The sequence below is a fragment of the Erithacus rubecula genome (genome assembly GCF_903797595.1).
Source record: "Erithacus rubecula genome assembly, chromosome: 3".
In the NCBI taxonomy this organism is placed as follows: Eukaryota; Metazoa; Chordata; class Aves; order Passeriformes; family Muscicapidae; genus Erithacus; species Erithacus rubecula.
The window spans coordinates 35,625,523-35,642,942 of record NC_136689.1 but is presented as its reverse complement, the minus strand read 5'-3'; the positions used below and the strand labels follow the sequence as shown (position 1 = coordinate 35,642,942).

Below are 17,420 nucleotides of genomic sequence, written 5' to 3'. Positions count from 1 at the left end.
AGAGGTAAGAACTCAAAGTTGTGACAGAAGGCATGTCTTTATAAAATAAAAAGCCTTGTTGTCAACTGTAATAGTCATTCAAAGGCTGTCATGATGATCAAATTGTACCTGGCACTGATACTGCCTGTATTCTATAGAGAATGAGCATTACTCATATTCCAAATTTTGGCTGGGGTAGCCATGTATTTAAAATGTATCCTCGTATCCTATACAAGGATATTCAAATTTAGCACCTGGGAAAAAAAGATCATAAGCTGCTACTCATAAAAGGGGCAGTGGCAGAACCATCTGCAGGACGTTATTTAAATTCTCATTCTGAAAAAAATTGAAGTCAGTTTTCAAGAAGGAAAGGAACTTTTCAAGCTTTGTTCTGGTTATAATTACGTGAATATGCAAAGTGAAGCTTGGCATAGCTAAAATGTGATCAACATACCTGGGATAGTATAGGCTTGTTGGATAATTTTGATATTACCTGCAAAAAAAACAAACCAAAAATGTAGGAAATAAATACATCTGCACTGTATGGCTTCCAACAGAATACAAACATCTAAAGCAAAACATTTATGTCAATACAAGAAAAGGCACTCATGATAAAATGGCTATATTAAATTAAATGGTGGCATAACACTGAACTAAGGGTAATACTTTCAAGCAGGTGCTGTGAGAGAAAAAGAAAAGTTGTATAATCTTAAATAAAAAGTGGGTTAATGAAAAAAAATAATATTTTACTTTAATAAAAAAAGTAGATCAATACTCCAAACCTGGGAATAAATGTAGATGTGTGAAAGAATGCCTGACAGGTTTTAGCACTGGTTTGATGGAAATGCAGGAACAAGTGCTCTGCTTTGGCCCTGCTGGGCTTTAGCTCCTGTGCCAGCCTAGTCTGTGTGTGAACATGAACTAAACATCTGCAGCATCTTTGAGGCATTTTCAAAGGCAGTGCTGGGACTGAGGCAAGTAGGAGCAAGATAGTCCCAAGGCAGAGATGTCTAACCTGTTGAAGGCCACAATATTTTGTTTTCTCAAATTGCAGAAAGTAAAACACAGAAAAAAAAAAAAAGAAAGAAGAAAAAATTATGCAACTTTCAAGTGTAATTACTTCTAATAAAATCCTCTTGAACTGCTGAGTAATATCAGTTGTCAAATTCTGCTGTTTATTTGAGTGTCCATATCTTGACCATAGGCAAGTCTCTGACAGCCTATATACTGTATTTATATTAATATTTTAGTCTGTCAAGTAAAATTTTGAGAAATTATTTTCAGCTTTCCTAAATCCACATATCAAGGCAAAAAGTGTTTAACAATCAGTCTATTTTTCTCCAAACATAGGTAAAAGTTAGGCATATCTGAAAGTAATTTGAACTTCTCAGTTTATTTGACAAAAAGACTTCAGAATATCCTAAATATTCAAATTTTAAACACAGATTTGAAAAGAATAATTGTGTGCTCTTTTCAAATTTTTTTTTTTTTGTTCCTAGTCTTTTGGGTTAACCTAAGAACTGTCTTGTAGTGAGGGTACTAGTAGTGGTATAATACACAAATATAGAACATTTAAGTCTTCATAAGCAGAAATCCTACTGCACAACAACCAAGCCAGTAGCAGGTGTATCATCAAATGTAGCAATAACACTCTAATAACTGCCAAACACAGCAACTGCAATAATGAGGCTATGTAAACAAAATAACTGCTGTGTTCTTACTGAGTTAGATAAAGTACTGGATGATATTAGCATAGGATCAGATGTCAGATACTGAAATCTCACAAGTTGTAAGCTACGCCAACTGAAGAATCAGAATATTCTTCAAGATTCAGGATGAGAGAAAACCAAAAATGTGCTAAAATATTAAAGTAAGAATTAGGAAGTACTACTGGCCTGCTTTGCACATATGTTAAAAGTATTAGTTTAAAATTGTGCCTAGGCATCATTTTGCTTGGCTTCTAGGAACAGGTACAGCAGGAATGTTAAATAGCAGCCTTAATTAAAATTCTAGGCAAATCCCAAATATTAGCAGCTTCACAAAAAGTGCCTCAGAAAGTACAGAAAGTATGCATTTTCCTGCTGAAGGCCTTAGAAGTGACTAGTAATTTGTATACTGGGTGAAGATTTCCCTCGCTTTTTTGTTTTGATGTTTTTTCCCACTTGAATACATGCTAATCCTGACTGTACATCTTGAGAACATAGACAGAGAAATCATTTTATAGGTTTTAAGCTGCATGACCAGTTGCTAGCAGTGTGCCCTTGCTTCTGGACCTCTCTGCTGCTCAGCACAGGAGCCACAGCCCCCCATCCATCCCTCTCTGCTCTGTTACCCTGCCTTGGTCACTGCAGCAGGGGGAAGCTGGCTGCACAGCAAATGGGGTTAGTGGCAGCACTGTGTCACCTTGTGACCTTTCCCAGAGAAGGGTAAAGGAATTTTTGAAGGCAGGTTGGTTTTGGCAAGGAGGGGAGGGAGTGTTCTCTGGAGGCCATGTAACAGAAAAGACGGGTGGGTGAGAACACAGGGCAAGTGATGTGAGATGCTGCTTATCAGACTTCTGTTTCACCAAACTAGCTCCTTTAACCCACTGGGGACAATTTCAGTCTGGAAATATTGATATTTTAAAATAAACTAGAGACCTATAAACTACCTTTTCCATGGCACAAAATCCACAGTAAAAAGTATTGTAATTGCCTCTATAGAAATAAACTGCAACCATACTCGCTGCTTGTAACTTTGGATACCCTGTCCTGCACTCAAAAGGGGCCAGGGCTTTATGGCTTAGTCCTTGAAACTTGGCAAAATAAACTAATCTGTGCCCAGAGAGAATTCTCAAGGATTTTTGATTCTAAACCTGTTCCAGCACCTCCTCTCTGTCTCTCCCTCCAGCCTCAAAGAGGAAAAATGAACAAGAACTTGGACAAAGCCAGTCAAAGTGCAGTAAATTCAAAGTCCTCATTATGCACATAGATTTATCTTTGTAAAAATGTAGTATCAGAGTAAATAATTAGGAGGTGTTGCCCTAGTTTCTAGGATGCTAAAAACCTTTTATTTAGGGCAATGCACAGGTACAGTCTCCTATAAAATGCTCTATTTTTTCCCTATGCAAAGAGTGTGTCAAATACCTCACATGCCTGCCTTTTAAAAGAAGTGCAGCTCTTAAAGGATAAGGACTGCTGAAAGAAAAAAACCAGATATTTATCTTACTATGCATTGAGAAAAAAAACAAAGATTGATGTTAGCATGAGTTATGTGAACTACTGTCAAAGAGTTAAATTGAATGTTTAATTTCAGCCTTAGAATCTCTTTCTGTCTTGTGAAACCAACTACTAAATTTAATTTATAATAGATCATGTACCAAAACCAAACTCATATAAAATTCTTCCATGTATAGAATCACAAATCTATAATAATCCAATTTTTTAATATCTTAATGCACAGATTTTAAAATTCAGTAATCCTTAAAATTGTGTATTAGAAGCAAAAAAAAAAAAAAAAGGAATATTTATCCATCTGAAAACACTAGTGGTTTGCTGTTGAAAGCCAGTGATCTGACAGTTTTTTCAGTGTCAAGAGGCAGTACTCATTTCTAAAGAATCTCTGCCAGGAACTGTGGCCAACCCAGGTAATTGGATGCACAGTAATTCAAAATGAATTCCAGTGATTCCAAAACGCTAAAAAGAAAAATATGGAGACACAGCTAAATTGGAGGCTAATACATTTTATGTCCAGTCAGTAAGTTTGTGTGCTGGGGCTCAAAAGAATGTTACCAGTGTTTGCTGGTCTGATTCTCGTTGCCTTCACAAAAAGTAGGAATAAAAATAGAACCATAATTTTACTTATTTTCTTATAATCTTTGGTACTAAAATACATGAATAATTCTTTCCATTGAGGAGTCAAAAGGATAAAATACATTTTCAGGAAAGGATTTGAAATCAGATTATTAATGTTCTTAGTCAGCATTTGGAAATGGGAAAAGCCCATTTAGGAGCACTGGCAGTGTGGAAAAAAAACCCCAAGAATGCATGCCAGATGTTCTATTCTTTATAAATTTACTGTATGGTAATGGAAAAAATACAAGTACATAACAAGAGATTATTGTACTGCTGCAAAACTTAATGCCTCACATGTGCTCAGGCTTCAGTTTTCTGTAATCAGGAAATTTAAATGAAATATCACAAGTCCTCTAAATCACAAAAGACTCAATCACTCACAAAGAGCTTGTTAGGTATAATTGTTTTATACTGAGCAATTTGCCATGCCCAGCCCCTATTGGTTATTTTCTGTTGTGTTTTTCTTTTTAAGGCTCTCTATTGTTCATTGGCTTGTTCCTATGTTTTCTCGGGGCTATTCTTATCTCTCTTCCTCACTTAATGGACAGATAAAGAAAGAGTATTTTGTGGAAGCAGATGTTTTCAGCATTGTCTGATGCTTCTTACAGAACAGAGTGCATTGGGTTAGCAGCAAAAGTTGAACTGTGGATCTGTCACTGGTATTTTGTGCTAGAGAGACAGTAATTGTGAATTGCTGTGAGCTCTCCAGTCTCCTGTTAAGATGTTGTCCTGATTGTTTTGTTTTTTTGTAATTAGCTAGAGAAGTTGGTACAAATGTTCTGTGACTGGCTGCTTGTGGTTAGCTTTGTATAGTTGTTTTTTTTCCCCCCAAATAAATACTTTCTTGGATCTAAATTCTCACATGAGCTTTTATATTTGGTGTTAACCTCATTGCATTAACTATTTTTGTTTTAATTATATTTTATTTTTTTTCATGAGCAATACAGCATGTATTACATTTCTTGTTAAAAAGATGCTACAGAAATTGAAAACTATCTCTGACACTTGTGCCACATTAGGAATAAATAAATCAGAAACTTGGATGGTATAATTAGTAATTTTTACTTCTATTTGCTTTCATGCCTCTATCCCACCCCAAAGCAGGAGAAAAGCAGGAGAAGGCATTAGGGTCTCAACTGCTCTGAAAATGCATCTTTCATAGTAAATCTGTAGTGGTAAGAATAAAAAAAAAAAAAAAAAAAAAAAAAAAAAAACAAACCCAAAAAACCCCAGTCTATCAATAAGATGAAAAGAAGACAAAAGGGGAAATTGTCAAAATAGTAGACCTGGCACTGATTGTACTGTCTGGGAGGTTGTATTTTTGGGAAAGCTTGTAGATTACTACAGAAAAAAGATGTAGTGGGGCAAGCTTTTTAATATTCCAACAGTTTGATTACAGTCAAGTAAAGACTTATATTATATAAACTACAATAAAGGCTAACACCTTCCAAAATAATAAAACTTATATGCTTAACTTCAAGCAGCTCTGAGGTTTTGAACAGGCTCATAAATATTTACATGAGTGACCCTGGATTGATTTTCAGACTCCTCACTTTGAGGCTGTAGATGCAGTGAAGGAGTTGTGATTGTATTGTTAGCTTTATATTCAAATGATAAAATTGTGCTATCATTTCCTTCATTAATTAGTCCTATGTTACCCAAAATAATAAAAGGACAAGTCATTGTAAAAGTGCTTCTAAATTTAATGTCCCCAACAGATCAGTATTATATCAATACGAAATAAAAGGGATAATGAAAAAAAAAATTAAAAATCAATCCACTCTCCAAACTGACATAATTTTAAAGTTCAGCTATATTAGGATTAATTTTATTTTCCATTTTTACAGTGTAGAGACGAAGATAATATTAATACTGTAAAAGTTATATTGTCATGTTCCCTAAGGCACATTGAGACATATTGGTAAAAAAGTTATCCTCTAGAAAGCCTGTCTAATTAAAATAGAAATATGATTAGATTCCAAGGCAATACTCTGAAAGCCAGGAGCTTTTCCTGTCTAAAATTCTGTTTGACACAGTGTTTTATATCCTCCTCATACAACAGTCTAAAAACATCAATAAGCTGCTTTGCTAGCCTGGATTTTTTTCAATGTGTTACCCTTGGATTAAGCTTTATAATCTGATGCAGAATGTAGTAATCTCTGGAAGTGAAATGAATGGGAATGGAGAGTGTCCAAAAAGACTCAAAAGCTAAAATTAGAAGTAAAATTTTGTCACTTATTTAAACATCTTCATTCTAGTTACAATGAAATTTTTTTTGTATTTGTCAAAGAAATGCTAAGGTCTACTTGTGAAAAGCTTTTAATAAATATTTTAAAGCTTTCAATAAATAATGTAAAGCCCATAATTCCTGTCTCTTAATCCATTCACAAAAGTAAGACAGTCAGAATCTGGGCATAGGTCACATATACCTAACATAGTCCCAGACTAATGCAAGTAGGCTAATTTCCTCCCCTCCTCTTTGTCCTTTCCCATGTCTTTTGTGATTCACTCTTACAGGGAATTGTCCAATTGTTTTGGGTGTAAAATGGGAAAGATTTATAAAAATACGAAAAAAAAAAAAAGGAAAAGATTACATAATTGATCAAATAAGTTGTGGTGCGATGAATCTTCTAACTGGAAAATGACCACAAATCAGACAAAAACAATTACTAGAGAGAAAACCAAACAGTGTAGATGCCTGTTATTGTTTTCAAAAATATTAGAATAACTGAAGGCTAAAGAAATGCAATGGGAGATTATTAGTGAATAAATATTCTTTGGGTAAAGGTACTGGGAAAGAAAATAAAAAGACCAAGCAGTCTATCTTTTTAGAATTACACGTTTCCTTGTTGCATTTTTTCTCAGCAGTGTACCATATTGAAGAATATCTTAGAACATGAGAGTGAGGTGATTATCTTGAGGGGTACTGGGGGCAGAGATGGCTCAGAGGCACCACACATCAGGCTCACAAGTAAACAAGCTTCATGAGCTACCAAAATGGTGTCAGACCTGGCCTTCACTATAGCTCCAGATCAGCTTTGCTCCCTTAAAGAACACAGTTAATTGTCAGGCTGAGGGGCTGGAGGAAGGACTGACTGTAACCCCACACAGGGAGAATGCTGTTGCAGTGGATTTCCTTGTTGGAAACTAGCGTCCAACTTAAATAGCCAAAGATCCACCAAAACATGCTGACTTGTCATGATTACAGGTAGGAGACCTGTGAAATATCTTGCAGAGAGTTATTGGACAGAGTACATTCCCAAAATGCATCTCACACATTTAATATCAAAAATGAAGTGTGAAACAGGTGAATTGACTGCTCTGATTTTGTTTGTTTTTGCCAGTGCTCACACCCATGTACAGCTGCGTGACTTGTTCCATAGGAATAAAGAACCTGAGCTGTGTAAATGACATTAAACAAATGCTGTCTTATTCAGCAATAGAGTAACTATTTTTGTGAAGAGACAGACAGAGAGGGAAGAAGGAAAAAGTATTCCAGATCATTCCAGAAGCAAAATGAAAAATAAAATCTGAGTAGCTCTTATAAGGTGAGAGCCCTGAGTTATATTTCACAGCAGCCCTGAGGAAGAGTGCCTAATTGGAGAGCAGACCATGCACAGAGGCAGGTAAGAGACCCACTCCATTGAACATATCAGGAATCAAAGTTAATTATATGTTACCAGTTTTAAAATTAGTTTAGTTTATGACAGTATGAGGAGCGCCTTCATTCCTACACCATAATCACTGAGAAGTTGAGAAGTTTATAAACTCCATATCAAGAGGTATAAAGTGAAAATTAATATATGGTGTATTTTGGGTAGAATCAGCGGCTGTTCAGCCATCAGCCACTTAGGGCTTCTGTCAGAGCAACTAGAGCAAAGGGAACTATGTGAATGTAGAGTAAAGAGAAAGATCATAAACAGCCAGTTCACAGTTTAATTGGGGTTTTTTTTTGTTTGTTGGGTTTTTTTGAATAATGATACAGATAAAGTACTGGACTTCCATTGCTTTAGGTAATTTATTTAATTCTATATTCTACCTGTTGTAATAATTCTTGTATAGAAACACAAAAACTGCCATTGATTGGCTTCTTATTCTGCAAGCTTTATACTTACTGACAGTAAACATCAGTGAGTTGCACCTGCAAGAATAATACATAATCCTCTGCCAGACAAAGGTGGATGCTTAATATGCTTCAAGCTATTTAAAAATTGCATGTTTTCCTCAAAGTTATCCAGCTCTACTCTTAAAGTAGGACTGATTGACTTTTTTTTAAGATAAGCCACTTTATTTTACACAGTGGCTGGGTGGTGTGACAAAACCATCTTTTCTATTAAGAAGTTAATTGGAATGATTTGGGAAATGTTTTATGAAAACTTAATTATTATTAAAAATATTTTACAACCTATGATGTCCTACAGTGTGCAGGAGGAACTGTGATCTAGGCTGGAGCAGAGAAATAAGTGACTAAGTATGGCATTGCAGTAAGAGCTGATTTGGAAATTAATTTTTTCAGTGCATGAATTTTACTATAAACACATAGGTAATACTCATGAAATAAGATTTTTTTTTTTTAAATTTGCTTAGGAAGTTAAACCCATTAATAAGTAATTATGTGACTGAAGTTTCTATCAGGTTTTCTTATCTTACAAAATTTGCCAAGATTAAAAGCAACTTAAAAAAAAACCACCATGCTTATTTATTTCCTTACTGTTTATAGAATAGCAAATAGGATAAGTTATTTGCTTCTTTAAAGTGAATTACTATTTATTATGCAGACAATCAACATGTTAAAAAATCAGAAACTTCTCACTATTTTCATTGCTGATTAATAATATATAATCAAATACATAATAAAATGTGTTATTGCTATATTGGAAAGCAACATTCATAAATTCAGATGATCTATAGTAGAAATCTAGACCTAGAAAAAGCATGACTAAAGAACAAGAATGAATGCATGTAAAATATGTAATCTTCTAGCTGAAAACCAAACAGTGGCAAGGCAGGATTTAATCTCAATTTTGTGCTTGCATGCAAAATATTTTTTGCTATTGATTTCCAATGGCAATGCTAATAGTTAGAACAAATAAAAGTCTTCAAATAAGCAGTTAAAATGACATGAAGAGAAATTACTTACATGCTTTAAAAATACTTGCTTAAGACTTAGGTGGAACAAACCAGAAAGCTCAGTATATTTTAGATTAGAATCTGTAGACATTCTTCTTCCCCAGCTCTTCCTCTATTGTATGCTCCAGAGCTTAGAGCTACTTTCACCTTTATGAACAATTGATTTGGTCAAGTTGTCAGATTTTCCAAAAGAAAATGAGGAGCCCTCCTTGCAATTTCTTAGATATTGCTAATAACAACTTGAGCTTTATTATATTAAAAATTCCTCACAACTCAGTCATTAAAATTTAATAAATGCTAAACACCAGCCTCTCCAAAGGACATGAATTAATCCCTATTTTGTCAGAGAATGCCTTTCAGAGGGAAGATGGGAGGAGACCTTTTGGTTTTATTGCTTCTTAATTGCTACATTGCCTCTTAAAATTTATTTGTCTATTTATTTATTTTATTATCAAGGAGCCTGGCTAAGGTGCAGTAAGACTCTATATTCCTAACTGGAGAAGGGATCTACCACATTTTCATGAAGCCTTGTCATTATGTTTCATTTACACTGCAATGTAGTAATGGAATCAATTTTTCCTTGTGTTTCACAGTGTTTTCATTTTAGAGAACAGCTTTCTCTCCAGAGATCAGTCATCAACTGAAGACCAGCCAGAAGAATGAACATCTGGGTTTCCCTGCTCATCTGCTCCAATTTCCTTCTCTCAAGTAACATCTGGATAGTCCCATAGCCAAAAAAAAAAAAAAAAAATAAAGTTTGGGTCACATTAGCTAATACTACCAAACCAGAAACCATGTGCTTTTTAGTAGACAACCCCAGTAATCCGTTTTCTACCTGTCTAGTGGGGTTACCTATGGATGGCCAATACCAGTGGATACCATCTGTACTCTGCAAATCTGGGATAAAATTACTAAGACCTAACTCCATAGATGATTGGGACCATTGGATCAAAAAATTGCCACATGCACCAACTGAACCCCAAGAACTGGAATTATTGCGGTTGGTTAAAATGGATTACTGTATAAATTTTGGGCATTTGTCATCTTTTCAAGATATTTCAGCAAATAATCAATTATATAGAAACAAAACTTTATGGTGCAATTACACCATTCACACTTCAGTCTGGTCCAAAGTATACCAAATCCAACTATCTGGTATCTCATTCATCTACAGAGACAGAGCTTGACCAGCTATTCCATCAAAAATCAAGGGCAGTACGTTCACCTGGGGCATCTTGGAAACCCAATGCATTGGAAACCCAATGTTTCTATGGCTCAAGTGTTAACACGACCAAAAATATCAATTTACCAATTTGAAAAGGATTGTAATGATAAAACTACATATTGTACAAGAGCAACCAAAATCATTATCTATTCTTTACTGTCATGGGTAGCTGCTGTTAAGGTCCTCAAACAATGGGATACCATTGGATTCTGGCTCAATAAACAAACCAATGTGACATCAGTTGCCCTGCATGAACTATTGGCAGATGTTAATGCAGTTTGCCATGCCACACTCCAAAATTGCTCTGCAATTGACCTTTTATGATTAGCACATGGCCATGGCTGTGGAGATTTTGAAGGCTTATGCTGCATGAATTTATCAGATCACAGTGAATCTATTTCCTGCAGCATAAGACTTCTAAAGGAGGGAGTTAGAAAATTGCAAATTGAGCAGGCAAATAACTGGCTCACCATCTCTTCAAAGGCTGGAATCTCTCCACTTATACTTTATCTATCATCAAAACAGATAATTTTATTAATATTAATTACCTTTATTTCTTCCTGTCTGTTAAAATTTATGATACCGACTTTTGAAAAAACAGTTTCTATTTCCATCTTAGGAAAACAAAATGGGGGAGATGCTGGAGGTAACTCCAATAAAATTGTGGATGATCATGCCTTAAGGCAGTGGGAAAACCCTTTGCAATAGGGGTGAGTAAAAATTCACCCCCAGAATCCTCCAGCTCCAATGTTGATCATTGCCAGAAAGTTCTCTGTTTCCCTTATTGCCATTGGTTCCTTTTAGCTGCAATAATTTTAATATTCCTAATTGCCCTTCCCTATTGGATCCCCTCCCTAAACTCCACTCAAATTCCTCCCCTCCTCCAAGTTTATAGATACCCCTTCCATTCCCTAACACTTGCTTTTTGCCATTGTCTTAGTGCATGGAATTAGCCACCCTGTACCATCTTTCCCAGTTCTGTACAAGCTGTTCTGCTTACAGTTTGCTGTTTTCTATTATTAAAGTTTTTTTGTTCCCCAATGATCAGGTCAGATTTTCTTTCTGCATAAAGTTGCTGAGTTCAGTGAAGCCACCGACCCTAATAGCTGGGCCAGGATCAGCCAGAAGCTTCATTCCTCTTTGGAGAGAGGGGAAGGAAAGCTTTTGTAGGAGCCAGAACACTACTTTTAATTCTACAAAAGGAAAAGTAGATTCTTTTTAGTTGCAAGTCCTATCTGCAAACAAAGATCTTTGACTGTTCAGGATTATAACCTCTTCTTTTTGAAAATTACTCACATCAATAGAACTTTAGTGAGACAAAGATTGTGCCTGCATGTGCCTTATCTTCCTTTGGGACTTCATTATAGCTTGATAGTATAGGTGTCAAGGAGGCTTCTTGCTCTTTTCATCAGTGTGGCTCTAACAAGCCTTTGGTTTGATTTTTGGTTGGTTTTTGTGTGTGTGTTTTTTTTTAAATCTGTATAATGCTGTCTACACTGTAAATTCTTCTGCATGGACATAAGAAATAATCAGAAAAATAAATTCTCACAAAGCCTGCAAAGGTATTGTCCAAACATTTACTAATGATAATTCAGAGTTATGAACAGAAGCTACTACTCTCTAAATGCATCAAATAACACATTTTCAGCACTGGTTGATAACAAAATAATTCCAAGTTTTTCTTGGAATATTAATATATGCGCATAGATGTATCCATATATGTTTTAAGAACCTTCTTGTGAGGGCTTAGTTTTATCAAATCAGATATGGGACAGTCTCACTGCCTAATACATATGAAATTTGTAATTCACAGTGAAAAATTATACAGATAGGATGAGATATATGTCAAAATCTGTGTCACTCAGAAAACTATTTCCTTATTATGACAGCATAGTCACAGACCTAGAAAAATTGGTTGAAATGGCTGAATAGTTTCAATGCCATAACTCCAGCTACCAGAAAAATTAGTGTTTTTTAACTGTCCTCAAATAGTTGAACACATACACAAATACAGTTATTGGTTATTGACCAAGAAGGAGCGAAGAAAGCAAGGGGCAGAAAATGCAAAATCAACAAAAAGTCTACTCTAGTTCATTTCTTGCTGTGATGAAAGTGTATAAAAAGATGGCCAAGTAGTACTGCCAGTGTGGCTGAGCACACATTAATGATTTTAATAATAAATCACTTAGCAATTCCTGGCTTAACAGTTATCATGAGGAATCATTCAAAGTGTGTCTCTCTCTGATTTTGCATCTGTTTTTTCTTTTACTTATTAGAGCCTGAAATAGTTGCCTGTTCCTGTACTTAAAATCTGGGCTTTTCTTCCAAGATTGCTAAATATTGCTTTCAATCCATCTATTACCAGACAGCTACAGTTCCTACTCATTGCTGGGAAACCTGGTTACATCTCCTGGTTTTACTGAAAAGAGACACAACTGCCGGAATCCTTGAGCCTTTTCCACAGTTACACCTTACTTGGAGTTTAGTGCAGATGAAGCACATCATTATATATCCTCTTGGACTTGCAAATGAACTAAGAAAATAAATTTAAAATGTTTCCTTTTTGTGTGTATGTAGGTAAGGAAGACTTTAAGAATTAAATTCACATTCAGCTACAGATTTACAGTTATTTAAAACATCCAAGAAAAACAATTTTTGGCTGCCTTATTTATGCTGTTTATCCTTATTGATAAGTAAAATGGTTGGAAAGGGAATGAGATGTTCTACTGCAAGAGAAGTAGTAGTGATGCAGGCAAAAGTCACACTGGTAATCTGTCTTGGATTCTGTTTATCTGCCTGTGACACTGATGCTACTCCATGTCAGGACATTTTTTCCTTTAATTTCAAGGCAACAGATTATACCATGAAAATGCAACATATTAAAAAATGCTCTAAATATTTTCTACTTTAAAGCAGAAAAGTTACTTGGATGTGTCCCACATTGCTTTAAATCCCATCCTCCTCAGAGAACCTGAGAAACACTCATCTTGAAGGCTGCTGTAGGCTTACTCTCAGCAGAGAGTCTCTGCATCTCCCTGCTGATTTTAATTGGGAAGAGTTGTCCCTGTATTTATAAAAACTGAATGCAGCTGAGAGGGTGATCCCCAGATGTGTCACCAAACAGAAAAGCACGAAGCAACAAATTGTTGTTCCACAACAAAACTGCAGTGGGGAATGCAAGCATCTCCAAACTCTAACTTTACATGGAGTTTTAATCCTTTTCAGATCAAACATTCCTGCCCTAGGGAAATGTGTTATACAAACTAATCACTGGGCTCTCAGAACAGCTGTGTACTCTCAGCTGCTGTTTTCAGCATCAAGAAGTTTGGAGACATTTCAAGAGACAAACAAATGAGATATCCTGGTTATTTTCCTCTCCAGAAGTACACACTTATGTATGGACTCCTTTCTGCTGCAATGGTTTAATAGAGTGTTGCTGTGGAAACACTGGCACCAAAGCACACCTAATATGAAACTGTGAAGAAATATCAGCCCATATATCAAACTCATTGGGGTTTTGCACTGGAAAGTTCTTTAGTGAACCCTTCCTTGGCATTATATTTGTCCCCTGTCTTAAGCATATCCTAGTGAAAATTCATGTTTTTCCAATGTTAGTTCTCTCCATGTCAGGAGAAGCACAAAACAAAGACAAACACCTGAACTGTTAAACACCAGCTTGAGAGTTTGGCTATAACTCTCTTTGAGCATTCATGTGATAAAATCAGAAAAAGAAAGATGTCATAAAAGCTTTTCTCTGTTAAAATTGGAGTATACATATTTTCTATATAATATCAGTCAAAGTACTTTGATGAGTTTGTATGGAAGCCTTTAAGGAGTGCTTTATCTAGAATCTCTTGTTTCATTTTTGTTTGGGGTTCTTTTTGTTCTTCTTTTTCCCCCAAAATAAAATACTCGTTTAAGTGGAAAAACACATTTCATTTTCAGTGTATGAGAAACAACTGTTTTTCATTTTCTGTGTGTCTTATGACATTCTTAACTAAAAGTGATAACCAATGATGTATGAAATGACTGTTCATTAGGCTGGCACATGAGCTTCTAGAAAAGGTATGGCTAAGAACCTTTATTTGGGCACATAGTTTATATGACTATGAATTATTTTTAGACATTAAAAATATTTTAAAAATAAAGAATTTTCTCTATGGATGATGTTTGTTACGGAAAATGAGAAGCAAAGAGGTTGTTCAATGTTTATGACCTGACTAACTGATAAAAAAAATCATGTAGGTAATATCTGAATTATCAAACAAATGGAATCAGCAGTTCCTTTAACATAATTTGTATATTATTTCTTTATGGTGACAAAATCATAAGAAATTACTAGGGTATGAGAAACACCTGAAAGATTACAAAAACCACAGAGACCTTTAGAGATACTTACATCACTTTCATGGCCTTCTCTTAGATTGTAAGTGAGATCCTGCTGGATTTCTTCAACAAACTTTTGAGCATACTCTGGGTAGAGGTCGAGCACTTCAAAGAGACCTTTGAGTATAATACATTGGAGATCACAGTATGTTAGAGCTTTAACATCTGCATTTGTTTTAATTACTTGATCCCTAATGGATAGGTTTGCTCCAATTAAATCTCCTTTACCTAAAAAAGAATACAAAAAAAAAAAATTATCTTCAGAGCATAAATTCTTTACTTCTTTTTTGAATCATAAAGCTGCTTAATATAATTGCTACACCTAAACCTGAAAACCCATTGTTACTAATGCCTTGTTTAATTAATAACAGGCTAAAAGATCATAGACTAATTTTTTTTTCTTTTTTTGCAGAAGCAAACTTATACACAATTAACTGGAGGTATAAAACTAATTTTCAGACAGGTAACTGGCTGATTTAAGGGAGCAATAAAGTAAATATGTATAAAATGAAGATTTATGCTAGTAACTAATACCAGGTGCACATTTTTTTAAAAAAAGCTGTTGTCAGGTGTTTTTGTGTGTGTCTCAAAACATGCAGGTGTTGAGGTAGAATTTTAACATTTCTGTAGAGAATTAAAAATGGCCTAGGAAAGAATAATTATGCTGGTTTTTTTTTCCTTTATGGGCAAGATTGCCTTAGAACACCACCTGTATTGCAAACCTCAACTGACTATGTATTGAGGAGCACAAACATTCTGTTATTAAAAGCTCCCATAAACATCTGATCTGAGATGTAAATTACAAAGTGGAGCCATTGAATCAGAGGTTTTCCCCAAAAGTTACATGCATTAGCAAGAGTGGAGCCTTCAAGTCCCAGGAAATGACTCTTTCCCTCTATATTTTTCATACCTCATCTGGATCATTGTGTCCAGTTTTGGGCTTCCCAGTATGAGACAGAATATTGACATAATAGAAAGAGTCTGAAAGAGGCTACCAAGAATCAGGGACTAAAGAATATAATTTACGAGAAAAGGCTGAAAAAACAGGGTACTGTTCCATCTTACAAAGAGAAGGCAAAGGAAGAATATTATTACTGTCTTCAACAGCCCAGCAGAAAATTGTAGAGAAAACAGAGTTAAACTTCCCTTCAGAGTGCACAGGGAAACAAGATGTACTGGGCACAGAGTGCAACAAATTAAATTCTCATTATTAATCAGGAAATGAAAGTCAAGAAGTGGTGGAACAGTCTGTCCAGAGAGGCTGTGGAATTGTGAGCATCCTTGGAGATGTTCAAAACTTGCCTGGACATAGCCCTGAGGAATCTGAGATAAATTTTCTCTGTTTTAAGTAGGTTTAAGCTGGGTAGCTTCTGAAGGTCTAAAGGTACCTTCAATCTTACATCATTCATTATTAATAAATAATGAGTTAAGACTGTGACATTGGAAATATATGACACAGGAAATGGTCAGCTTGCAGGGTAAGTTAAACTAATCAGTCAACCATCTCTGAATCTTCGAAATGGGATAGTTTTACACTTTAAAATATAACTTTTAATACCTCAAAATTATTTTTATTTATGTGGAGCTTGAACAACTTTCTCAAAAGTACTCATCATAAACTCAGGCTAGAGAGGGGTTTTCTCTTATGCCATATACATACATTAATGCTATTTTGGGATCTCTTAAGAATTTCTGTTAATATTAATGAGAAGTGGTATGAGCTTAGGTCAATCTGGGAAAGAGAAATTTGATAGGTAATAATAACATGTCATTGCTCATCACAACATGCATTGCTACAATAAAATACAGCATAAGCTAAGCAGTAATACACTTTGACATTTTGCTGTAAATATCAACAAGATATTAGATTTTTTCTATTATATTAAGCACAGGGCTGGCAATATTAATTTATTGATAGCTGTTAATGTGGACAAGGGAAATAATATTTTAAATATACCAAAACTTTTCCTTAAACATCTTAATTAGAAACATTTTAGTTCTATGAACAGTATTAACAGCAATACTGCATAAAAATTTTGAAAAAAAAGTTAGATTTTTATTTGATCGTAGTTAAAATTTTGAAATAATTCCAAGCTTAAAGATACTACAACTGATCTGGTAGTGCTAGTATATGTTTCTTTTTCAAATCAAAATCATGCAGCAAAGGCTTTAGGTAGTAACCTGAAGCTTCATGTAGAACTAATGAAGTGATTAAATGATTCTACCTTGAATTCAACATTTGTTACATAACAGAATAATTTCAGCTATTCTTAGTGGCTCTTTTCTTTTTTCTTTAATTGGATAATAAGCTTATATATACATGTTTCTCACAGACACATCTGTTTTTCAATAAATCAGGGACATGCAATCAAAGTTATAAATGTTCTCATTATGGATATTTAAAAAATAACTTATTGTTAATATTTTTAACAAACCAAATATATATGATCAAACAGTACATAACTCATATTAAAACATATTTTCCTATAAAATATATCCTAACCATCATTATTAGAGATAAAGTAATAGTCTCTAGAGGAAGGAAAGATGTATTTAATGAGAACATTTCACTGAGTTGTTGCTGCAGTGCTTGTTAGTGAGAATGGTTCAGTAAACAAAAACAAATCCACTAGAATTAGAATCAAGACAGAATTATAAAATATTGTGGGATCTGCAAGTAACTCTGCATTGTCAGGGAAAAAAGTGCTGTCTTGGATTTAGATGGCATCAGTAACACAATTTCTCATAGGGATCTGCATGTTTGATGCATTCACCTTCTGCTGGTGCTAATTTGGTTTAAAGGATGAAGCTCTCATTCACTGCAACAAAACATTCTTTCATTGTGTTATGTTTATGTTTTTTGAATT

General features: G+C 34.8%; 1 protein-coding gene across 1 annotated transcript in view; it reads right to left on the bottom strand.

The window, feature by feature from the left end:
* The window catches only part of KCNH8 (potassium voltage-gated channel subfamily H member 8), a gene marked incomplete at both ends in the record, with an annotated part of 170,818 nt that overhangs the window by 17,950 nt on the left and 135,448 nt on the right, over positions 1–17,420 (bottom strand). The window contains 2 exons of the mRNA XM_079302228.1: positions 434–472; positions 14,567–14,781. Coding sequence (XP_079158354.1) covers positions 434–472; positions 14,567–14,781 — 254 coding nt within the window. The remainder of the gene's footprint in view (positions 1–433; positions 473–14,566; positions 14,782–17,420) is intronic.